The sequence below is a fragment of the Saccopteryx bilineata genome, chromosome 1 (genome assembly GCF_036850765.1).
Source record: "Saccopteryx bilineata isolate mSacBil1 chromosome 1, mSacBil1_pri_phased_curated, whole genome shotgun sequence".
NCBI lineage: Eukaryota > Metazoa > Chordata > Mammalia > Chiroptera > Emballonuridae > Saccopteryx > Saccopteryx bilineata.
The window spans coordinates 268,276,285-268,303,029 of NC_089490.1; the positions used below are offsets into that span (position 1 = coordinate 268,276,285).

Consider the following 26,745-nt stretch of genomic DNA (forward strand, 5'->3'; position numbering starts at 1 on the left):
GCGATGATCAGCTCCTCTGGAGCGTTGCTCCACTACAATCCGAGCCATTCTAGCGCCTGAGGCCGAGGCCATGAAGCCATCCTCACCCCCCCAGGCCAACTTTGCTCCAGTGGAACCTTGGCTACGAGAGGGGAAGAGACAGACAGAGAGAAAGGAGAGGGGGAAGGGTGGAGAAGCAGGTGGGTGCTTCTGTCTGCTCTGGCCAGGAATCAAACCTGGGACTTCCACAGACCAGGCCGACACTCTGCAGCTGAGCAAACCAGCCAGGGCCTCATCTTAAACTTAACATGTTACAAACTGATTTCTCTTCACATCCATGTAGTCCTCAAATCTTAACAATCTTTCTTCAAATTCTCGTATTTCTCTTCTCTGTTTCCTTCACCATCACCATGTATCTAGACCACTACTAAAAAACTGCTAACTAGTTTCCCTGAAATTTCCCATTTTCCATGGTAAGCTCTACCCCAGAATTAATCTTACCATGAAGCAGTTTCATCCTGTCCTTCACCAAACCCTCTGATTCCCATTGTCTAATTCAGCCTGACATTCAAAGGTTTTCATAATCTCACCCCCTACTCCCTCAACCATAGCTTCAACTTCTTTTCACATAAATGATTTACTGCCCTTAATTTGATCTTTTGCCTTCTGATCATTTCTTGATTGTGTTGTATTCCCTTCTTCAAGTCCCCTTCTCTTATTTGTCTTATAACTAGAAGTTTGTACTCTATGACCAACATCTCCTCATTTCTCCCACTTCCTAGCCCCTGATAACCACTACTTTATTCTGTTTCTATGAGTTTGGCTTTTTTAGATTCCACATATAACATAAACTGGTATTTGTTTTTCCATGACTTATTTTACTAAGCATAACACCCTCAAGGTTTATCCATGTTGTTACAAAAGGCAGGATTTCCTTTCTTGTGACTGAAAAATATCCATATATATATATATGAAGCTGCAGTTACCATGAGGTGCATATATCTTTTCAAACTAGTATTTTTGGTTTTTTTGGATGAATACCCCAAAGTGGAATAGCTGGATCATATGGTAATTCTACTTTTAACTTTTTGAGGAACTTTTCCGTAGTAGCTGCACCAATAGTATACAAGGGTTCTTTTTTTTTTTTTCTCACATCCTTGCTAACATTTGTTACTTTTTGTTTTTATGATAATAGTTTATTATTATCTAAAAGGTGTGAGGTGATATCTCATTGTGGTTTTGATTTGCATTTCTCCGTTGCTTAGGGATGTTGAACAGCTTTTCATGTACCTGTTGCCATCTGTGTATCTTCTTTGGAAAAATATTCAGTTCCTCTGCCCATTTCTTAATCAGATTCTTTGTTTTGTTTTGTTGTCTTTTGCTATGGTTGTATGACTTCTTTATGTATTTTAGATATTAACCCCTCAGTAGATACATGATTTGCAAATATTACCTCTTACTCATTTTATTGATGGTTTCTTTTGTTGTGCAGAGGCTTTTTAGTTTGATGTGCTCCCACTTGTTTATTTTTGCTTGCTTTGGTATCAAATTTAAGCAGTCGTCAAGGTGCTTAACCCTGTTTTCATCTAAGATTTTTATGGTTTCAGGTCTTACATAAAGTCTTTAATCTATTTCGAGTTGATTTATGTTTACAGCATAACATAGTGGTTCAGTTTCTTTCACCTTTTTTTTTTTTTTTTTTTTTGCATGTGGCTAATTTTTCCAAAACCATTTTTAAAGAGACTTACCTTTCCTCATTTTGTATACTTGGCTCCTTTGTTGTAAATATATGATCATATGTGCATGGGTTTATTTCTGGGCTCTGTGTGTCTGCTTTTATGCCAATGCCATACTTTTTGGATTACTACAGCTTTGTAATATAGTTTGAAATCAGGAAGTGTGATGCCTTCAGCTTTGTTATTCTTTCTCAAGATTGCTCTGGCTATTCAGTGTCTTTTGCAGTTTCATGCAAATTTTAGGATCTTTTCTATTTCTGTAACATATAGGAGGAATTTAGCTGAAAGGGTTTTTGCCTTTTTTTTTTTTTTTTTTTTTTGTCTTTGGGAGGAAGTACTATTAAGATGAAAGAGACTTGAACATATTTTAGTGCTGATCGAAATGAGCCAGTAGGGAGGGAGCAGTTATAGACACCTTGGAGGTCGAGGAGCTAATGTATAGGGTGAGGTTTCTGACAGTGCTAACAGGTATCAGAGCACATTTCCTTTAAATATGAGGAAGGATCATTTTCCACGATTTCCTTCCATAGAGAAGGAAAAACGATAAGTGCAAGCAAATGTGTTTGTAAGTTTGTTGATATAGACATTAGAGGAATTCTCATTGATTGGCTTCTATTTTCTCTTTGGAATAAAAGATCAGATCAACCTGTTGTGACCAAGTGGAGATGTTGTGGAGAGTGCAGAAAGTTTGAAATAGCTGCGAATATAGCAGAGAATACTAGTGAAATGTTGTAGGACTAGTAGTCAATACTCAAAGCCTGTTGAGATTAATGATCTTTTATAGTGATACCAGTCTGCCCTACTATAAAACCTCTTTGCTGGGGTAAGGCAGAGGTCAGCTAACTGTAAGACATAGGCCAAGTCTGGCTCCTGGCCTCTTTTTGTAAACAGAGGTGGGACTGGAACATGGGCATGCTTTGTTGTCTATCCCCACTTTGGTGCACTAATGTCAGAAACGAGTAGTTGGTTCTTAAAGCCTAAAATGTTGACAGCCTGACCCTTTGACTGTTTATGGAAAAGGTTTGCTGGCCTCTGGTATAGATCAGTTTGCATATAGGTGCACAGAAGCTGACATTTGGGGTCATCCAGTTTGAGGTCTTGAGTAGTGTGAGGGTAATGGCAAAAGAATTGAAGGTGTTGGCAATTGAAGTATTTGATCTTGGAATCCAAGCTCAAGAAGGGAAAGTGAAGACAGGAAGAACTGATAGGAGTTCTGGGGTTTTTTTGGGTGTCCTGGAAGTAGATGGGGGGAGAAATCTGAAAATGACAGATGATTGTATCATATATAACTGAAATGTATGGTTTTAAAGGAGGAGTAATTCCAGGTAATTAGTGTCCTGGGTATGAAGCTATGAAATATCCCCTAATTTTGTGAGCAGTATATGTATATATGTAGATACTGAAGTCTCCAAAACTGAGCAGAGAGGAAGATGACAAGCCAGGGTTTACCTTTAATCTCAATCTCTGAGATTTATTAGAGAAAAAATATCTTTCTTATAAAAGGGAGAAAAGTGTTATAAACAATGTAGGATTTAAGATTATCAAGTTTTTGAGGGTATTAATATTTCTATGTGTAAGTGAAATAAGTTGCTAACAGTCAATTTAAAAATTGCTAACAATGTGAAAATAAGTAAATAGGAAATTTGTTGCTTTTATGTCTGTAAGTAGAACTTACACTTTTAAAATGTCTTTTGATTATCAGACTGCAGATGTGTTTTATTTTGAAGAAACAGTTTATAGTCATCATATGTCTCCAGTAGCCACCAAGCACTGTTTGGTAGCAGGTTTGTACAAGTATTCTTTTGTTCTGTAACATTTTTAAAACTTCCTCCCTTTTATATTATTAGTTTTGATATAGACATTTTAACCCAGATGAAAATTACAATTCTTTAAAAAAAAAAACCCAAAACAAAAAGACTACTATTTATATTCAGTTTAACAGACATTGTGCAAGTCATGCACTGTGCTAATTGGTAGGATTCAAAGATTAATTAAGAAGGTACAATTCTGGACCTGACCTGTGGTGGCTCAGTGGATCAAGCATCCACCTGGAATGCTGAGGTCACTGGTTCAAAACCCTGGGCTTTCCAGGTCAAGGCACATATGGGAGTTGATGATTCCTGCTCCTCCTCCCCTTCTCTCTCTCTCTGTCTCCTCTAAAATGAATAAATAAATAAAAATAATTAAAAAAAAAAAAAGAAGGTACAATTCTGGCCTGACCAGGTGGTAGCACAGTGGATAGAGCATCGGACTTAGACACAGAGGACCCAGATTCGAAACTCCAAGGTCACTGGCTTGAGCATGGGCTCATCTGGTTTGAGCAAGGCTCACCAGCTGAGCCCAAGGTCACTGGCTTGAGCAAGGGGTTACTCGGTCTGCTGTAGCCTCCGGTCAAAGCACATATGAGAAATCAATCAATGAACAACAACTGAAGTGCTGCAACTTCAAGTTGATGCTTCTCATCTCTTTTCCTTCCTGTCTGTCTGTCCCTCTCTCTGTCTCTGTCACACACAAAAAAAGGATGTTACAATTCTGTTCCCAAAAAATTACTTTCAAACCACCAAAGTTTCAAAGATTTTACATGAACAAAATTTGATAACTGTTTCAATTTGACATAATAAAACAAGGAAATTATTTCCTTATCTCTAAAGCTATGTGATTCAATTTAAGCATCCATTGAGTCCCTGTGATTTCAATATTCTCTGGCATGGCATGAATCTCCTTACCACTGGATGTAAGTCAGCTACTTCATCTGTAGAGAAGAGCTGGGCATTAAATTGTCTTTGAGGTCCACTTAGTCCATGTACAGAATTTCTGTAAATCTATTACTAGTGATTGGAAGTATTTCATTATAACGGAAAAACTAAGCTATTAAAATAAAATAATTTGAAGTGATAAAATAGCATAGAATTATATACCACACCGTACCAATACAAATTTCCTGGCTTTGATATTGTATATAGTTACCTAAAAAAACCTTTGGAGAAACCTGATTGAAAAGTACACCAGGGCCTCTCTGTACTATCTTTGCAACTTCTTGTGAATACATATAATTATTTCTAAATTAAATGTTAAAAAGTAATGTAATAGTAGAGTTGTCTTAGTACTAAAATATAACTACTGTTAAAATAAGTTTTCTAATTATAAACATTAAAAGCTTTTGAGGTATATTTTTAGTATACATTTTCATATTTCATGGATAGTGAAAATCTCATAATTCATAATGGTAGTTCCTTATTTCCTTTTGATGATGTGTTCTAATAAAATTACCTTAAACCATTTTTGTTTTACAGTTGGTACTAGAGGGCCCAAAGTACAACTTTGTGACTTAAAGTCTGGATCCTGTTGCCACATTCTACAGGGTATTTTTTATTTGTAACAACTACTTTGAGTAAACCATTCAATAAAAAGAAACATTACTAACAATGTATTCTTTGTAAGTGACATGACTGTTGTATTTGGTGCTAGTTGTTAAAAGTCAACAGGGAAATAAAGATCCTTCTGTGCATTATTCTTATAAAACTGAACTATTGAGGAGACTTCTATATGAATAATGGCCATAGGGGGAGCTCAAAGGTTATGGAAGGTCTCACTCAAAACTGTGTTATTTCTACATGTGAAAAAATAAACTACTTATGAAACTCACATGAGCACATTTGTCCCATGAACATAGCCTAATATTGTTCTGGCTGTGTAAATGTTCTTAATATTTTTGTGTTTTTTTTTCTCAGTAAAATTATTTAAGAAAAAGATATTGAAATATTCATAAAGGTATATTGATTTAAGTTATTTATGCTACTTTTTATCAGTAGTTAATCATCTAATTCTAAACAATGAGAAGATGGGGTGTGATTCAGAAATATACATCTATATTCATTTCTGAGAACCACTTAATAAATATATAAGGAAAACCTGGTGAATTAGATAATATTTGTTTTATATTATCATGAATTTCTATTTAATATAAGCTAGGTAGAGTAAAATAACTGATTTGAATGGTTCAGTTAAGTAAAAGTGAATTAAAATGCTGAATTACTTCCTATGAACTTATCATCTGTGCTTTCAAGAAAAGAATTCCTATACAATTCTTTTATAATCATGAATTAAAATACTTTTTTCTGTTTTCTAATGTTCTGAAAAGTTAGAAAACATTTTTATTGTTTAGAATGTTTATCTTTTATGGTTTGTTGCAGTGGTTTTTGCTGTAGAGATAAGTGAGCTTGGGCTGTATCACTTACTGATGGATTGAATTATTAGGTCAACAGCTATATATATTTAAAAAAAAACAACTCACTTTCTCTGCCTGTTCTTTCCAAAACAAAACGAAGTCTTTTATAGTAAAATACTGTGTATGAGAAGTACCCCATAAACTTCACATTAATATCTGGACATATTATTAGAAAAGTAAAAATATAATTATATCAATTTATCTTTAATACTTAGTCTTCACTTTCTTCAGAATCAAAAAAGAATTAATTGCATTGTATCTTTTGATTTTTCAAATATTTTGCAACACTTCTCATACAGTTGTATTTGCAGGTCACAGACAAGAAATATTGGCAGTTTCCTGGTCACCACGTTATGAATACATCTTGGCAACTGCAAGGTAAATTGCAAATTATTTGGTTTTGAAGTTAATAATTAATAAAGTAACATTTTAAAAGACTGTATTTATATAAGATGCATATTTAATTATTAATTATGTTCTTAAAAATAAAATAGTTGAGCTACAAATTTTAATTCTTATCACCAAAAGAAATCTTCTTTTGCGTCAAAATTCTAATCCTGACTATCCATCTTGAAAGTGCTCACCTTTTAAAATAGAGAAAATCTACATAGATGTGGCAGTGCAAATCAAACACTGCCAGAAAAACAGGAAAACAACTATGTTTGTTATTTTTGCATATAAAAGTATATACATTAATTTAAAAATAGCATTTTTATTTATTTTCTTTAATCCAGAATTATTTTGAATCTGATTCAACATATCCATCCATTCATTGATTCAACTTACTGGTATTTAATGACTGCATACCATGTGCCAGGCATTGTGCTAGGAACATAGAGTTAACCAAGGCATATTCCTTTCAAGAAGCTAAGAATCTAATGAAGGGTAGTCAGAAAAATCAGCAATTACAGAATATCCTGAAAAATGCTCTAATAGAGTTATATCTCCGATACGTGTAATATGGGGAAAGAGAGCAGAAACACTTAACTCGGAGAGGACCAAGAGCTTGGGGGGTTTTGTTGAAGGGAAGAGTCTTGCATACTTAAATGCTGGAGAAGAAAGTACCAGTGGAGAGGAATTCATGAAGATAAGAAATGGAGGGAATAGTTGTTACATCAAACCCTAAACAGAGGAAGAGAGCAATATCAAGGGTCCAGATAGAAAGAGGACACTTGATTTGACACATGAAGGACATTGTGAGAGTAAATGGAAGGAAGAAAAGGTAGTCATGAGTTAAATTTTTGACCTTGCAGAAAGCTCAAGAAATACAAACCTAGTGGCCTCTCTTGTTTTGTAGTAGAGTAGAACTGCATGTTATCTATTGAAAATGCTGGAATCGAGATGCAGTTTTAGGGGACAGTAGTAAAGATTTGGATTAGCAGGGGTTTTTGTTGTTGTTGTTTTGTTTTTTTTAATTTAAGTGAGAGAAGGGAAGATAGACTCCCACATGTGCTCCGACTGGGATCCACCTGGCAACCCCTGTCTGGGGCCCATGCTCTGTCCATCCTGGGCTCATGCTCACAACTAAGCTATTTATAGCACCTGAGATGAAGGCTCCATGGAGCCATCCTCAGCACCTACGACTTCCACATGCCAGGTCGATGCTCTATCACTGAGCCAAATGGCCAGGACCTTGGATTAACAGTTTTAACGATTGGGTGAGAGATCTGGTTGGGGCACATAGGAATGCTGGACAATGTTGTGTGCTTACTTGAAGGTATAGACCACAACTGTGCTAAGCCACAGAAATCAAAACACTAAGTGACACAGATATAACAATTATGTGAAAATTGTTAATGTCTTGGGTATAAGAAAGGAAATAAAATCACAATAAAGGCTTATAGGAGAGGATCAAGGACATGGCCGTTTGCTCAGTTGATTAGAATGTCATCCAGAAACACCAAGGTTACAGGTTTGATCCCCTGTTGGGGCACATACAGGGAGCGACCAATTAATGCACAGCTAATTGCAACAATAAATGAATGCTTCTTTCTCCTGCCCCCCTCCTCTCTCTGTCTCTCTAAAACCAATCAATAAAAAATTAAAAATTAATATTAATAAAAGGACCTAATAAAATAGAAGTTTAAAAACTGAAGGTATCGGAAGCAGCAGTCAAAGATTTTGATGTTTTTATAAAACTTTTTGCAGAAGAATTGTTACAAAAGCTATTCAGATTTTTAAAAAAATATGTGTCTAAATTTTTTGTAAAACTGCTAGCCCTTCCTCTGTGTCACAGTTTAGTCCCCAAAGACTATTTGTTACTAGTTTGCAGAATGTGATATTGAAATTTACAATTTCTGAAGTAGAATGAGGGGTAGAAAGTAGGCTTAAGAGGCTGGTTAAAGAGTTGTGAGGGCAAGGAGTTAGGTGCTGATTGAGGCTCTGTGCTAGGGTGAACTTACATTGTTTTTGCCTAGCTGGGTTTTCCTCAAATCACAGGGAAGCTAAGAGGCATTCAGTTCTCAGAGTGCCCTAGGAATTTGAATCAGTACCAGAATGGAATTTGAATCAGTACCAGAATGGACTTAGTAATCAATGTTAGGAGTCACATATCTCTAAATCTAATTTGTTTCAAAAGAGACTTAAATCCTCAGACTCATCCCATTGCACACATTTTCCCTAGCTGGAAAGAAATAAAACCAACCTGAGGATGGAAAATGCTAGTTTTTTGCTATTTTAATTGGCTAGGACTAGGTTTGATGGGGATCTGTGAAATGACTCAGGGTTATAGAAAGAGATAAATCATATCTATATATAAATTTGTAAGTGAGAAATATGTTTATAAAATGTAAAATGCAATGGTCTTTCTAATTAAAATGGCCTGGATAAACCCAATGGATTAGAATATTGTCAAGGTCTTGAGAGGATATGAAAGCATCAGTTGAACTGATTAATATTTTCTTTAGAACTAGTTTAGAAGATGAAATTAATGTGTGATCATGGTTTTGCCTTTCTTCTTTTCATTTCCTTGAAATAAAATGAAAATAAATATCTAATTTTTAGAAAACACTTAATTTAGCCTGACTGGTGGTGGCGTACTGGATAAAGCATCGACCTGGGACACTGAGGACCCAGGTTCAAAACTCCCAGGTCACTTGCTTGAGCATGGGCTCTTCTGGCTTAAGTACAAGCTCACCAGCTTGAGTGTGGGATCATAGATATGATCCTGTGGTCACTGGCTTGAACCCAAAGGTCACTGGCTTGTGCCCGAGGTCACTGGCTTGAGCAAGGGTTCACTGGCTCAACTGAAGCTCCCTGGTCAAGGCACATATGAGAAGCAATCAGTGAACAACTAAAGTGATGCAACTATGAGTTGATGCTTCTCATCTCTCTCCCTTCCTGTCTGTCTGTCTCCCACTAAAAAAAAAAAATGTTTTTAAGGAAAAACATTTAATTTAGTTCTTGTATATCAGGCAAAGATTGATTTAAGTACAGGAAGCCAAATAAAAATATATTCTTAGCCCTGGCCGGTTGGCTCAGCGGTAGAGTGTCGGCCTGGCGTGCAGGGGACCCGGGTTTGATTCCCGGCCAGGGCACATAGGAGAAGCGCCCATTTGCTTCTCCACCCCCACCCCTCCTTCCTCTCTGTCTCTCTCTTCCCCTCCCGCAGCCAAGGCTCCATTGGAGCAGAGATGGCCCAGGCGCTGGGGATGGCTCCTTGGCCTCTGCCCCAGGCGCTAGAGTGGCTCTGGTCGCGGCAGAGCGATGCCCTGGAGGGGCAGAGCATCGCCCTCTGGTGGGCATAGCCTTGCCCCTGGTGGGCGTGCCGGGTGGATCCCCGTCGGGCGCATGCGGGAGTCTGTCTGTCTCTCCCCGTTTCCAGCTTCAGGAAAAAAAGAAAAAGAAAGAAAAAGAAAATATATATATATATTCTTATTATTCACTTTGTTCTTATTTTTTATCATATAAAAAAAACAAACACCAAATTCATGCCAAATAGCTTCTTAAGCAAAGTGACATTAGTGCACTGTCTAGATAACATTTGAATAATAATAACATGGATCTAGTGACAAACTTGCTTAAGCAACAAGCTCTAAGCCTATCTAGTCCTTGGAGAGAAAGATGTTCATGTCATTTAAAACAAAATGAAAAGAGAAGAATTCTGTCCTTGTGATCTAAAAAAGGTTACTTTTTCTTCTTAGTTTTTATTTCTTTATGCTCTTGTTGGTTATTGCTAAAAGGCAAAAGTACAGCAACCCAAATGTACAAATATTCTGAGACCTCTATGTGCCATAATACCGGAAAGGTAGGTGAAAAATACAGTCACTATCCTGGTTATATATGTAAATGTAACATTTATTTCTTCTCAGTGCTGACAGTAGAGTAAAATTATGGGATGTGCGGAAAGCATCAGGATGTTTGGTTACTCTTGATCAGCATAATGGGGAAAAGTCACAAGCTGTTGAATCAGGTAATGAATGCACTAATACAGAAATATAACAACGATAGTATTTTTATATTGAAAATTTTGAATGAAACCAAATAATGAATACATATTGACAAATTGCAAATTTTGTGATTTTTATAAAAAGGAATTCACAATTAATTTCTTCATTTAAATAATTATAATTGTCTTTCTTCAAGATACATATAAGTATGCCATTTTATCTCTCCCCCAATTTTCTTGTGTAGAAATGTTTCCAGATTAACTTGTTAACTTTTTTCCCCCTCCAATGACTCCAACTAAGACAAATTCAGTACCACTTAGAAAGTTTTAATAAATTAAAGAAACAGTAACATTTAGTGGCTATTGTGTCAGAATAAAATTTTCAGCTTGTGTTAAATGTGTCAGCTGCAATCCGTGTGATAAAGTACCTCAACTGCATTTTTACTATAGTAGTTAACTTTTGTTTGGATTAAACTTCTAATTCAGAAGTAATTCTGGACTAGAAATATATTAGGATGAACTATGTAAAATCTGTGATAATTTTAATAATCTTTTTTACTTAATCAGGTTACTGAGAATTATTCTTTCTCAAACTTGTTTATTTTGAAAGTAATATAAATTTTGACTGAGACTAGCAACATTGTCTTCCCGTTAAAATTTTTAATAGAAATACTAGTATTAATAGTAGTATTAATTTTTAATAGTTCATTGAATGATTAAATGGAAAAAGTATATAGAAGTTTGAAAGGTCTTTAATTTAAAATTTTAGTGTTAAAACTATGCATTCAATTAAATTATAAAGCAAAGCTTAATCTTTGAAGACAAATATATTTGGCAGGATTATTTTTCTTTGGTTTTTCAGTTTTCTATTTTTATGGTTCTAAATTATATATCTTATATTCAAATAATTCAAAGGATGAATAATTTTAAATATAATCAACTTATATCTTTTAAGTAATTCAGAGAGTTGTCTTTCAATATATTTAAATAAGTAGATCATCAACCTTTAAGTATGTGATGAATACAAGAACAGATAAACTGAATTGTATTTTTCATTGCAGCAAACACTGCTCATAATGGGAAAGTTAATGGCTTATGTTTTACAAGTGATGGGCTTCACCTCCTCACTGTTGGTACAGATAATCGAATGAGGCTCTGGAATAGTTCCAATGGAGAAAACACACTAGTAAGAGATTTTAAATACCTCCACCTTTTGAATTTAAATTAAATTCATGTCATGCACTTGGTTTTTTTCTGTAAATTTAACTTTGTTTCTTGATTAACTCTGTTTCTTAACTCTGAATCACAGCTTCCTTTTTCTAACATTTTTCAAATGTTGGAACAAGTAATTTGCAACTCAAGATAACCTACTCCACCTCACCCCATCACCTTCTCCCTACTTAATGGAGAATCATTGCTTTGCTGAGCTAGTGTGCATAAGAGGAGTGTGCCATAGCTCTCAGTTTTGTTGGGAAATAATAAAAGATTGGGAATAACTAATATAAGTTTATAAAGTAAAATGTAAAATTTTATTCTGTATGTGACTTGTAAACAAAATCCAAAATTAGCATTATAGTATACAGAACATATAGTACTTTAATCTTGAAATAAATATGTTTTGTTTTGTTTTTGTTTTTGACAGAGGCAGAGAGAGGGACAGATAGGGACAGACAGACAGGAATGGAGAGAGATGAGAAGCATCAATTCTTCATTGAGGCACCTTAGTTGTTCATTGATTGCTTTCTCATATGTGCCTTGATGTGGGGGAGGGGGGGTTACAGCAGAGCGAGTGACCCCTTGCTCAAGCCAGTGTCCTTGGCTCAAGCCAGTGACCTTGGGCTTCAAGTCTATAACCTTTGGGTTCAAGCTAGCAAACATGGGATCATGTCTCTGAGCCCACGCTCAAGCTGGTGAGCCCATGCTGATGAGCCTGTGCTCAAGCCTGCAACCTCAGAGTTTCAAACCTGGATCCTCTGCATCCTAGTCTGATGCTCTATCCACTGCACCACTGCCTGGTCAGGTGAAATAAATGTTTTAAAGGTGCTGGAGTCTTACATGGTAATTGATTTCTAGTACAATACTTTCTAAAAATTTATGTTATGGTTCCTGCCAGGTGTACCTGTTGTTTAGTAACTTTCAGAGTAAGCTAACAAAACTTTATAATTTGATGATAAAAATAATAGCTAATATATATTTTTAAAGATTTTATTGATATTAGAAGAGGGAGAGAGAAAGAAAGGTGGGGCAGGAAGCAACAACTCACAGTTGCTTCTTGTATGTGCCTTCACCAGGCAAGCCCAGGGTTTCGAACCAGTGACCTCAGGGCTACAGGTTGATGCTTTATCTACTGTGCCACTGCAGCTGAGGCAGTAGCTAATATTTATTGAGTTATGTGCCAGATACTCTGCTAATAAAAATTAACATTTAATATATGTGCTGGAGCATAGATGGTCTTATTTAGTCATCACATCAACACTATGAAGGTAGTTCTTGTTAAAATACCTATTCTACACATGAGGAAATGAGACATAAAATGATTATGTAATTTTCCTGAGTTTACACAGGTAGGAAACAACAGAATTTGACTCTAGATTTCACTCTCAACATAATGCTAATTATACTCAGACCTCTTAGAGTATTTATTTTCAATTAAAGTATTTAATACAATATTATTTTGTATCAGTTTCATATGTACAGCATAGTAGCTAGACAATCTTATACTTTGCAAAGTGATTCCCCAGATATTTTAAGTACCCAGCTGGCACTATACATAATTATTACAATATTATTGACTATATTCACTATGCTGTACTTTTTATCCCCATGACTATTTTATAACTACTAATTCTTCTTAATCAAGTCACCTTTTTCACACAGTCCCACAACACCCCTTCTCTCTGGAAATCTTCAGCATGTTCTCTGCATCTATGAGTCTGTTTCTATTTTATTTGTTCATTTATTTTGTTCTTTAGATGAAATTATATGGTATTTGCCTTTCTCTGGCTGACTTATTTCATTTAACATAATACTCTGTAGGTCCATCCTTGCTGTGACACATAGTAAGATTTCATTCTTTTTTTTTATGGCTGAGTATATTCTATTGTACATATGTACCACAGCATTTTTATCCACTCCTTTTTTTTTTTTTTCTTAAGTGAGAAGTGGGGAGGCAGAGAGACAGACTGCCACATACGACCAGGATGCACCCAGCAAGCCCACTAGTGGGCAATGCTCTGCCTATCTGGGGTGTTGCTCTATTGCAACCTGAGCCATTCTAGCACTGAGGTGGAGGCCATGGAGCCATTCTCAGTGCCTGGGCCAAATTTGCTCTAATGGAGCCTTGGCTGCAGGAGGGGAAGAGAGAGACAGAGAAAAAGGAGAGGGGGAAGGGTGGAGAAGCAGATGGGCACTTCTCCTGTGTGCCCTGGCCGGGAATCAAACCTGGGACTACCACACGCTGGGCTGATGCTCTACCACTGAGCCAACTGGCCAGAGCCTATCCACTCCTTTCTTGATGAGCACTTGGGTTGTTAAAGCATCTATTTAAAACCTTAAAGTAGGTATTAATATTAGTCATGTTCCTTTTCTTTTAAGTATTATTATTATTATTGAGAGGCGAGGAAGCAGAGACAGACTCCCACATGTGCCCCGACTGGGATCCACCCAACAAGCCCCCAGTGGGGCGATGCTCTGCTCCTCTGTGGCCGCTACTCTGTTGTTCAGCAACTGAGCCATTTCAGTGCCTGAGACGAGGCCATGGAGCCATCCTCAGCACCCAGGACCAATTTGCTCAAACCACTTGAGCCATGGCTGCAGGAGGAGAGGAAAGAGAGAGAGAGAGAGAGAGAGAGAGAGAGAGAAGGGGGAGGGGTGGAGAAGCAGATGGTCATTTCTTCTCTGTACCCTGACCAGGAATTGAACCCGGGACTTCCACACGCTGGTTGGATGCTCTACCGCTGAGCCAACCAGCTAAGGCCTATGTTCCTTTTTTAACACCCTTTCTAGCTAATTGTCTTTTACATACTGTAGATACCACTTTCATTATTAAGTAGTAATTTTACTATATGATCAAAATCGTTTATAATCCCTCATTTTCTTTATGAAATGCTTCTCTATTATACACCCTAGGTTAGAAACTCAGACTTCGCAAATTTCAGTTTAGAATTTTCTATTCATTATATCATACCATGTTCCTAATTAGATTACATTTCCCCCTCATTTTATTTATTTATTTAATAAGTATTTATTGAGTGCTTTCTATTTGCCAGTCAGTACTATACAGCAGTACACAAAACAGAAAACTCCCATCCTCATGGAGTTTACTTTCCAGGGAAAGACATCCATCCATCAGTCAATAAAATAAGTGTTAGATGCAGTAAGTGCTATGAAGAAAAGCAAGGAAAGGGACATTGAAAATATTGGGAAGTTAGAGTTGTTGTTTTTCCATAGGTTAGTCAGAGTAAGTCTCACTCAGAAGATGACATATCACCTGAAGGAAATGAAGGCGTGAGCCATCATGTGTCTGGAAGGGAGAGCATTCTAGGGAAAGGAAGGAAGAAAGTACAGAGACCCCGAGGCAGGAGCATGCTTGAAACACCCAAGGAATGGTAAGCTGGTCTTGTGTTGGAATACAGCAAGCAAGGGGAGAAACAGAAGGAACAGAACACCAGAGCACATAGGCTGTGGGTAAGATGGAGAGCCACTCAGGAGTTTTAAAAGTAGAGAAATGAAAAGGTCCCTTTGGAAAAGTAGGCTGGCATGGGTGTCAAAGGTGAATGTAATATGTATAAATGATATTGAATATATACATAAATTGTTAATGTGATTTTATTCCATTTTTCTCCCTTTTCCTTATGGAGTTTTTTGCTAGTAAGTTTATATATTGAATAATGTGTTTAGAATGGGTAGTACATTTTAAAATAGACTTGATCAAAGTGGAAGTCATTCATGCAAAGGTGACTAGAGTAGCCTAAAAATTTCAAAGGACACTTAAAGGAATTTGGAACATTGATCTCAGTAAAAGTAACTGTCTTCAGAATAACAGCTGTCTTCAAATATTTAAAAGCTGTCAGACAGAATAAGAAACAAATTCCAGCCCTGCCATTTAGTAATTTGAAAACATTAGGCAATTCATTTACAGTGACATCATGAAGAACTACCATCAGAGAGATTCAGTGTTTCCATCATGTAAATCAGTATTGTTAGGTACCAAAGCTGTAACTGTAAGGTAATATGGAAGTATGTAAATAATAGTACTGTACCAGCTAAATAACAGGCATGAGGCATAAGTAATAACTATTGTATGGTGTTGCCTTATTAGTAATGCCCTTACTGTTTTGAAAAAGATATATAAATACATGCTTCTAGTGTATGTATAATTATTTATGAATTATATAGAAATACTGTTATGAGTCTACATAATTTCTTATTTTTTAGATTAAAATAAAATAAAAATAGAAATTCTCATATTTTCTTCTCAGAGTACAGAGTGAGTCCTGCAGGGACAATTCACAGAGGCAGCTTTTGGCACAACAAAGAAAAAAATTTCAAAGTAGCTATTCTGGTCCTTACTGTTTAGTTACTGGCCTATCATTCACCAGTCACCAGTGTCTAGAAACTGGGAGTGTATCTTTTATTCTTCCCTGTCCCTTTTATTAAATCAATTATAAATCCTGTTAATTCTCCCATCTTGATTTTTTTCTTTTTTCTTTTTTTTTTTTGTGACAGAGGCAGAGAGAGAGTCAGAGAGAGGGACAGATAAGGACAGACAGGAAGGGAGGGAGATGAGAAACATCAATTCTTTGTTGTGGTTCCTTAGTTGTTCATTGATTGATTTCTCATATGTGCCTTGACCGGGGGGCTACAGCAGACCAAGTGACCCCTTGCTCGAGCCAGCAACCTTGGGCTCAAGCTGGTGAGCTTTGCTCAAACCAGATAAGCCCGCACTCAAGCTGGCGACCTCGGGGTCTCAAACCTGGGTCCTCCACATCCCAGTGCGATGCTCTATCCACTGCACCACCGACTGGCCTGACCAGCCTTACTCTGGACCTCTAGCCTCACTCTGGACCCTCATGATCTATTTAAATACTCTAGCATCCTTCTGAGTTTTCCCAAACTCTTCTCCCAGTGGAAGTTTTTCAGGCCTTTATAAGCTGTACCTTCTAACTCACTGGCTTATGTCTTGCCACTTTTGCACTTTTTCCCTGTCCTTAGCCATACTGAGCTACTTAAGAGTTTTTTTTAAATATACCATGCTCTCTCGCCCTTCCATTCTGCTGCACAGACTGTTGCCTTTGCATTAGTGTACCATTCTTCTCCTTCTGTCCTAGCTCCTTCTCAGCTTTCAAGATTCATCTCGGGCACAACCTCCCTTTAACTTCTCTAGCCTAGCATAGATGCTTCCAGAGGAGCTAGTGCTTACTTGGATTACAGTGTACTGTGATCATCACTTTATGGAATGAAAGAGATAATTTACAACAGTGTGCATTTTTATTAGTGTAGTCTGGATTCAGTTTTTGATTCTATCATTTACTAACCAAGAGACCTTGATTGAAATATTTAACCTTTCTGTTTTCTTTTTGTATAAAAACAATACCTGTCTCATAGTATTGTTTTGAGTATTACATGAAATAATGCATATAAAACACTTAGCACATTGTCTTATACTTACAGCAGGTATTGACATTTCAGTGTACACTGTATTTGCCTATCATTACTATTAATTATTATGCTGTATGGCAGTAAAATAAGCTGCTTTGTGATAGAATCTCTGCGTCACTGTCGGTTCACTTAGTGACTAGATGTATAATTTCCTGGGACAATAAAAGGAATTCATGACATAGGAAATTAGATTTGCCATTATCATATCCCAAGTCTGATTTTCCTGCCCTATTAAAATCCTTTCAAAACCTGTGCACACCACCAAGGCATTTTAGCTACTTGTTCCTCCACAGTAATTTCGTAGTAATATAGATCATGCCATTTATCACACTGCTTTTTATGGTAAGCATGTATAGGTATAAAGTGGAGACCTTAGATAATCAGTCACCTAGCACGGGATATGACACATAGTAAACACTTAGTAGATGGTAAATCCCTCCGTTCATCAATTTGTTATTAGAATTTTATTTCATAGGCATTGAAATGATATTGATAGTTTTGAGTCCTCAGGTGATTTAAGCACAGAAGTGATTTACATTTACATAGATTAATTTGGACAATAAATTATAAGATGAATTGAAGGAGGAATGCCTCAGGACAAAGATAAAAGTTAGTGAGTTGGTTCAATATTTACACCTCATTCAGCCCTTTCAGTTTACGTTTTGGAAGGAATATAGGTTTTATGGCTAGGTTCCCTGATCAGTGTGAATAAGACCATTACAGTCTAGCAGTTTATCAGTTTTCCAGGAGCAATAGAGAATTGCTAGTTGAGAAGATTTGTGGTTTTTCTCCAGTACCCTGTCATGCCATTCTACATATTGTTGCATATGTAGAATTAAAAATGCAAATGAGAATGAATGTTATACTTCTAAATATAGTAATAAATCTAGGGACTTACTGAATATCTCATATGTATTATTTCATTTGATTTTTCACAATGACTCTGTAAATGATATTATTTCCTTTGAACAGATTAGAAGAATGAAACCCAAAGGTTAAATAATTCGTTATTCATAAGAGGCAATGAAAAAGCGGGTGGGAGGGTTAGCATGCATTTCAAAAACCCAAGTCTATTGACTATAAGTTTAATGTTTTAAAGTTTCACTCTACCACTGGGAATTGGGAGAGCTGAATACATGTACTCATTTCTGCCACATGTTAACTTGAAGCCAACTGTAGTACCACAGATTATCAGCAAATACCCATTTTGGCCTCATTGTTTGTACACATACACACATACACACATTTCCACTTCCACACAACCTTTAGAGAAAGGCAAATCACTCTTCAAACTCTAATAGCCATAATAAAGGGAAATTTTGGTGACCTGTATGCTCATTATTCCCAAATTATTGCACACTTATCCTAAACTGCTTATATAAATTATCAGCAGGAAGTAAATCTGATTGAATTTCTTTAGTCTAAAATTTCTCAGACTTTTTTTTTTTAATTATTCATTTTAGAGAGGGGAGAGAGAGGGAGGGAGGGAGAAAGAGAGAGAGAGAGAGAGAATGGAGGGAGGAGCAGAAAGCATCAACTCTCATATGTGCCTTGACTAGTGAAGCCCAGGGTTTTGAACCGGGCTTTTCTCAGACTTTGATGAGCCTACAGATCACCTAAGGAGCTTGTTAAAATGAAGATTCTAATTCAGTAGGATTGGGATAGGGCCTAGAAAACTGCATTTCTAACTGCTCAGGTGATGCTGATACTGGTCTTGTACCTTTGGTGTACGGTTGCAAATTTTTATTTTGGTACCAAATGCATAATTATTTATGTAAAGCTGAAATTATAGTATCTGCACTATTTGTGTTCTGTGGTTTTTATACTTAGCTTTCATTTCTGTTTTCTGCATAATTTTCATAATTATGATTTTAATTGCTATGTACTATAGAATTAATTAACATTATTAGAAATTTACATATGTTCTCAAGTTATTTTGCCATTTGAGTTAGTGCTGCACTGAATTCCTCAGGGCATGTAGCTTTTTGCTGTTTAATTGTTTCCCTAAGATAAATTCCCAGGGATAGTTACTAGGTTAAGGAATAAGAATATCTTTGTTGTTTAATAGGTACAATGTTTCAGTTTTGCAAGATGAAAAGAGTTGTGGAGATTTCTAATTGTGATGATTACACAATTGTAATGTCATTGAACTTGTACACTTAAATACTGTATGATTAAGATGGCAAATTTTGTTATCTGTATTTTAGCATAATTAAAACTGTTTTAAGCCCTGGCCAATTCGCTCAGCAGTAGAGCGTTGGCCTGGCGTGTGTAAGTCCTGGGTACGATTCCCAGCCAGGGAACACAGGAGCACCCATCAGCTTCTCCACTCTTCACTCTCTCCTTTCTCTCTATCTCTCTCTTCCCCTCCCACAGCCAAGGCTCCAATGGAGCAAAGTTGGCCGAGGCGCTGAGGATGGCTCCATGGCCTCCACCTTAGGTGCTAGAGTGGCTTTGGTTGCAACGGAGACACACCCAGATGGGCAGAGCATTGCCCCTAGTGGGCATGCCAGGTGAATCCTGGTCAGGTGCATGCAGAAGTCTGTCTTCTCTCTGCTTCCCTGCTTCTCACTTCAGAAAAATACAAAACAACAACAACAAAAAGACTTTTAAAATAAAAAGGTTATCCCTCTAAAAAAGAGAATATCTTTGTATTTTATTGCATAATAAACCATTTAGACTTTTCGAGGGAATGACCAAATTACAGTGCCACCAACATGTTTACCTGTATTGAGTGTCTTATGGTTTCCTAAAATCTTTGCTAAATAGTTGAAAATTATTCTTTAAGGATGCTTTAATTTACATTTTTTATGTCTATCAAGGTCGAAATGTGCACATTTGCTTTTGTGGGATTTTTTACTATTATATTTCACTTTTATATGAAAGGTACATTTATGTCATTGGCCCTTATTTATATTAGGATTTGGTCCTTTTCTTTAGATATGTAAAAATACTCCTTATAGTATGTTCTAATATTTTAAGTAAATACTTCTAGTCTTTGTTGTCTTTTTATTTCAATTTAAGAAGTGAGTAACTTTACGATTTTACATCCCACAGGTCAATTATGGGAAAGTTTGTAATAACAGTAGAAAAGGATTGAAATTCGCTGTCTCCTGTGGCTGCAGTTCGGAGTTTGTTTTTGTACCATATGGTAGCACCATTGCTGTTTATACAATTTACTCAGGAGAGCAGATAACTATGCTTAAGGGACATTATAAAAGTGTTGACTGCTGTGTCTTTCAGACTAATTTCCAGGTAAGAATGATACTTAAGGGAATTTAAAATGTTCAGGTAGTTAGTTTGCCAGATTAGTTGTATATAAAAGAGAGTAAATTATAGCACTGGGGAACAAAATTTTTGTTTCATCCACAAAAACACTTGTTCTTACCTAATTCGAGTGTGCTGATCTCAAATCTGACATTAGTTTTTCTCTGTAAGCTACAGTGTTTTTGCAATTCAAGATCTTAGGTTTTCATCTTATTGTAAAATTTTCAACATTTAGTTTAACATAATGAAGTAGAATGTCTTCTTGGGCATCATCTTTGTGAAAATATAATAATTTATATAGTGCAGTAAATACACTAATATACTAAAAGATATGATTGCATCAGAATTTGTCTACAGTTTCGAAAAAGAACATATTAAAACACTTATTTTAATCATAAAATTTGCGCAAAACTTATTCAAATTCTATTCAGGCAAAAATTTGCGTTTGTAGCTCTTGCATTTGTGTACTTGTTTAGGACAATCTCGTTTGATGCTCCAGCAGTAATCTGCTCATCATTAACAGCTCCGAGATTTTTGGGAAACTTATCCAGGTGACTCTTCAGGAAGTGAATCTTGACACTAATGTTACATCCAATGTCATGGAAAGCCAACAGCATCCTTTGAACCAGAAGTTCATAGTTTTCTGCTTTTTTGTTGCAAAGGAAGTTCTTTGTAACTGCCACAAAAGACTGCTATGCTGGGCCCTGGCCGGTTGGCTCAGTGGTAGAGCGTCAGCCTGGCGTGCAGAAGTCCCGGGTTCGATTCCCGGCCAGGGCACACAGAAGAAGCGCCCATCTGCTTCTCCACCCCTCCCCCTCTCCTTCCTCTCTGTCTCTCTCTTCCACTCCCGCAGCAAGGGTCCATTGGAGCAAAGATGGCCCGGGTGCTGGGGATGGCTCCTTGGCCTCTGCCCCAGGCGCTAGAGTGGCTCTGGTCGCAACAGAGCGACGCCCCGGAGGGGCAGAGCATCGCCGCCTGGTGGGCAGAGCGTCGCCCCCTGGTGGGCGTGCCAGGTGGATCCCGGTCAGGTGCATGCAGGAGTCTGTCTGACTGTCTCTCCCCATTTCCAGCTTCAGAAAAATACAAAAAAAAAAAAAAAAAAAGACTGCCATGCTGCTTTCTCCTCCTTATTCATCTTCCTGGCAAATTCTTCATCACGTATGAGGGTTTGAATTTGAGGTCCATCAAATACACCTTCTTTTATCTTCTCGAAAGACAAGGCAGGAAAACCAGAAATATGTTGAAAGCAGTCACTTTCTCTATTCAAAGCCTGAACAAACTGCTTCATTAAGCCAAGTTTGATGTGAAGTGGAAGAAAAATGATCCTGTCTCGATTAACTACAGGTTCATTCACAATATTTTGCATTCCTACTTCCAGAGCTTCACATTTTGGTCACTCCTTCTGTGTCCAGTGTTTCTCCCGAGCTCGGCTGTCCCACAAACACAGAAAGCAAGGATACTTTGTGAAACCTCTCTGTTGTCCTTGCAGGAAATTTACCATTTTAAGATCCACACAAATGATCCAGTTATGCTCCTTATACTTCAGAAAGTCAAGGACAATTTTTATGTCATTATAATCTTCTCACAGATAAGTTGAATAACCAATTGGAACCGCTGCATAAACATTACCGTTGTGTAGGAGAACACATTTAAGACTCTGTTTAGAGCTGTGAAGAAATAGCCGCCATTCTGTTGGACTGTAAGTGGTAACACCCAGCTGGCTGAGAAGACTACTGATATCATAACAGTAAACAAAGTGTTTGTCTTCAGAAAAAGTCCACAAAAATTTGTTCACACTTCCTGAAATGGGATACTTTAGCTGACCGGTGAAGTACATTCTTTGCTTGAAGTCTGGAGGCTAATAACTCAGCTGCTTTCTTTGATAGGCCCAAATCTCTTACTAAGTCATTCAATTTGGGTTGGCTAAACTGCTGAGGGGTTAATGACTGCTTGGCATCAGAAGAAGACCCTTCAGATTCTACAACCATTTCCTCATGCATCTTATCAAAATACACTTGATCACCATGTTCACTTTCTTCATCCTTAGAAGAAATAAAACCATTGAAAACTGGAACCGGGAGTCTCTCAGAGTGTGGGATAGGAATATTAGGATATGCAATCGTATGCCCTTTTTTCTTGCCGATGCCCTTTGTATGGATCACACAAAAATAACAGTCACTGCTGTAGTCCTTAGGTTCATGCCAAACCATGGGAATACCAAAAGGTATTCCTTTGCATTTTCCTTTTATCCAGTCATGAAGCATTTCCTCACAATTATGACACACAATATGAGGAACCCAATTCTTGTCTTGATCGCCAAGGGGAACTTGAAAATAGGCAATACATGCATGTGTCACAAATGATGAAATATTGTGCCTTTGATGTTGAAGTGTGTAATAGCCACATGTATAACAAAGGTATCAGGGCTATTCTTACATTTACACCTACTCGAAGAAGCTATGATTCAATCTTAAAACAAGAGGGTGTTTGGCCCTGGCCGGTTGGCTCAGTGGTAGAGCATCGGCCTGGCGTGCAGGAGTCCCGGGTTCAATTCCGGCCAGGGCACACAGGAGAAGCGCCCATCTGCTTCTCCACCCCTCCCCCTCTCCTTCCTTTCTGTCTCTCTCTTCCCCTCCTTCAGCCAAGGCTCCATTGGAGCAAAGTTGGCCCGGGCTCTGAGGATGGCCCAATGGCCTCTGCCTCAGGCGCTAGAATGGCTCTGGTTGCAACAGAGCGAAGCCCTAGATGGGCAGAGCATCGCCCCCTGGTGGGCATGCCAGGTGGATCCCGGTCGGGTGCATGCGGGAGTCTGTCTGAGTGTGTCCCCGTTTCCAACTTCAGAAAAAAAAAAACACAAAAAAACAAGAGGGTGTTTTTTATCAGATAATTTTTTACATTTAAAAACAACTACAATTATGTAAAAGTGATGTTTGTAAAACATTAATTGCCTTGTGGTTATGTTCAATCCAAGAGTCCAATTTAAAAACCAATGCATGACTTTAACTGTAACAAAAATAAATTAAAATTGCATAAAAACTGGAGCATGCACCAAAAAACGGATTTCAGATTTGGAATCAGCGATGCAGAAATATATATATAGAAACAGTTCTAAAACCTCATGCAACAGAAAATGAAAAAAAAAAATTGTTCTCCAGTGTAATTGTATCCTGAGGAATTATAATTTCAATCCACACTTGATTTAGGCTTTATTTAGTAAAGAATAATACAGGATAGATTTTTAGATGTTATAGGATGTATATATGAATCAGTATATAACACTGTACAACCTGAATGAGATAAATTCTTTTTTAGCTGTTGAAAATCTCTGGCAAATTAAAATAATTCTTGCAAATAGTCTTTTGGGAAAAACAATATATGTTTCTAATCTTAAAGTATGTTTATGTATCTTGATTTATGTATGTCTGAGTCTGTTTAAAACTTTATTTCTTCTCTGTTTTTGGCCAATGGCTAATAAGTTTGCTTTTGAATTAATGCAATTTACATAATTTATTAAATGCATACCTATAGCTGTTTATCATCCTGACCTTTCCCTTTATCTCACCGATGGAGCAGATTTTTTCAGAGAACATTTGCACAAATTACTTTGTGTGCTCCTTTAAATGAGTCCCTAATGTAGCAAGATTATTGGTATTTTCCCTGTTTTGTAAAATGAAAATGAGGCTCATGAAAAATAAATACCGATAGAATGAAAATTATGGGTTATTACAATTAGAAGTGACTTTAAATACCATCTGATGAGGCTCTTATTTATTCACTTATTAATACTGACTACTTAATTTGTATCTGACACTGTGCTGATTTTTCAGCCAACAAGCACAAGTATGGCACTATCCATTATTAAAATATTCAAATTCATCTCCCACTGTTGATTCAGTAGTTGTTGCACCAAGACCCCTAAGCAACCTACACCCTATCTCCTGGGACTTCCTAGAACTACTTCAACCTAACAACTCAAAGGTACTTTCAAGACCCTGCTTCTACTTAATGGCCAGTATCTCTTCTAATTAGTCAGTGTCCTGATGTACTAGTTGTTAAATATTTATAGTGTTACTTCTGGGAAAAGAAAACTTGTAAGTAGTTACTGACAGAGAATGATTATTCATTCAAAGAAATTCTTAGAATACTGCACCTCTTTTCTTGTCCAGAGACACTTAAGAAACAGTCAATATTTTAAACCAGGTGTTCTGACTAGAAATTATTTCTTTGAAGCACATCAGAGCTTCCACACAGTTGTGCTTAGAATGAATCAAGATATTGATTCCCCTCAGTCCCTGGAACAGTTGGAATAAGCCTGGGACAGCCAGAAACATGGGCCAGTTGCTTCCTGATGAATCATTCTATATGTGCTATGTAGTCAGATTTGAATCACTGTACTATATAAGAAAGCTTCCAACTTTTATCCCATTGCATCTACTATGATTTCTGAAAAGGAAGGTAATTTCAGAATTAAAAGAGAGTAGTATTTTTGCTTTCATTTAGCATTAGAAACCTTTTTCAGTTAAATATTACATGAAACTCAGTATTTAAAAACAAACTGATACTTGTAATTTTATTGTAATATAAAATATAACACGATATATCTATCATTAAAATAAATAATAATGGATTGTAACCCATTGACTAAAATAGGTACCCACAAATTCATTCTGTTATAAGTAATAAATTAATAAATTGAAAGTCTGATGAAGAGCAGGATAGTTATATATCTCAAAGTATCACACTATAAAATATTAATTAAAAAGATAAAATGAGTAGTTTGACTTTGAAAGAGCCTGGCGTGTATTACATTAATGAAATGATCTGAGTTAATATCCTAAGTTTTGGGTCAATCCTTCTGTGATATTTCTGGCAAAGATGCATCACCAGAATTTAGTAATGAGGATATGTAAGACAAAATTTAAAGGATATTTTATAAAGTAACTGGTATGTATCTTCAAAATTGTCCAATTCAGGAAAGCCAAGGAGAAACTGAAGTAGTGTTCCAGAATGAAGGAAAGTAAAGGGACATGACAAATAAGGGCAGCATGTGATTTGAACTAGACCCTTTTGCTCAAAAGAACATTTTTGTGACAATCGGTTAAACTTAAATGGGATCTAAGAATTAGCTGCTAATGATATATCAAAGTGAATTTTCTGATTTTTAATGTAATTTTTAGATTTTTTTTTTGCTATAATTTCTCAATTACAATTTACATTCAGTATTATTATATATTAGTTTCAGTTGTACAACATAGAGGGTAGACAGTTATATACTTTACAAAGTGGTGCCCCTGATATTTCCAGTACCCACTCGGCACTCTACGTAATTATTACACTCTTAATAAGAGTGTAAAGTACAACATCCCTATTCTGTACTTTATATCCCCATAACTATTTCATGAGTCAGATGGGTGGGACCAGTGCATTTCCCCAGGCTGATGCCATATAGAGGGGAGTGCTTGACTCAGGAAAGATGACATCTATGGGCAGTGTAAGAGAGGGACTCAGCACAGGGACATTGGTGGCTGTCCTTCCAGTCCTCTCCCCAAAGTTACACAACCCAGTCTCTCCCTGTATGATTTCAGTTTGCTCTGAGCCACCATCATCTACTGGAACTCAGGGGGAATGCTCACAATTCAGATTTTGTGTGCTGGCCTTCTAACTTTCTCCTGTCTCACCCTGGCAGACAGAATCCCCAATGACTTCCACAGCCAGATGTTATGTGGGCTCTTCTTCCTGGCTCTGGTGCTTCAGACAAGCCTGGCATGGAGTTGAGACCCCTCACTCCTCTGGAGGACCTTTGCAGCTGAAATATCTCTCTGGATTCTCAACCGCTGCATGGGGGTGTAGGGCCAGCCCTTTTCTTATCTCTGCCCTTCTAACCAGTCTTGGTGTGGCTTCTTGTACATATCCTTAGTTATAAGAGTTATTTATGTTCAGCTCATATTCAATTAGTGATTGCTCTATAATATACTTGCAATTCCCGATTTTGTCCTGAGAGGACGTGAGTGTAACTTCCATCTACTCTGCTGCTATCTTGGATCCCTCATGAATTTTTTGACATTGTTTATAGCAGTAGTCCCCAACCTCCGGGCCACAGACCGGTACTGGTCCACAGAGAAAGAATAAATAACTTACATTATTTCCGTTTTATGTATATTTAAGTCCGAACGATGTTTTATTTTTTAAAAATGACCAGATCCCCTATGTTACATCTGTCTAAGACTCACTCTTTTTTTTTACTATTTTTTTTTTTCTAGAGACAGAGTCAGAGAGAGGGATAGATAGGGACAGAGGACAGACAGACAGGAATGGAGAGAGATGAGAAACATCAATCAGTTTTTCATTGCGACACCTTAGTTTTTCATTGATTGCTTTCTCATATGTGCCTTGACCGTGGGCCTTCAGCAGACTGAGTAACCCCTTGCTGGAGCCAGCGACCTTGGGTCCAAGCTGGTGAGCTTTTGCTCAAACCAGATGAGCCCGTG

General features: G+C 37.0%; 1 protein-coding gene across 3 annotated transcripts in view; it reads left to right on the forward strand.

Annotated features, from left to right (window-relative positions):
• The window catches only part of ERCC8 (ERCC excision repair 8, CSA ubiquitin ligase complex subunit), a 50,467-nt gene that overhangs the window by 13,989 nt on the left and 9,733 nt on the right, over positions 1-26,745 (forward strand). For 2 of the 3 annotated variants that reach the window (XM_066242659.1, XM_066242665.1), the window contains exons 5-10: positions 3,418-3,499; positions 5,009-5,077; positions 6,255-6,321; positions 10,254-10,354; positions 11,392-11,516; positions 20,048-20,245. In XM_066242659.1, the coding sequence (XP_066098756.1) occupies positions 3,418-3,499; positions 5,009-5,077; positions 6,255-6,321; positions 10,254-10,354; positions 11,392-11,516; positions 20,048-20,245 (642 nt within the window). Of the gene's footprint in view, positions 1-3,417; positions 3,500-5,008; positions 5,152-6,254; positions 6,322-10,253; positions 10,355-11,391; positions 11,517-20,047; positions 20,246-26,745 lie in introns of those variants that run through there. The other variant, XR_010727061.1, reaches the window with a different exon arrangement.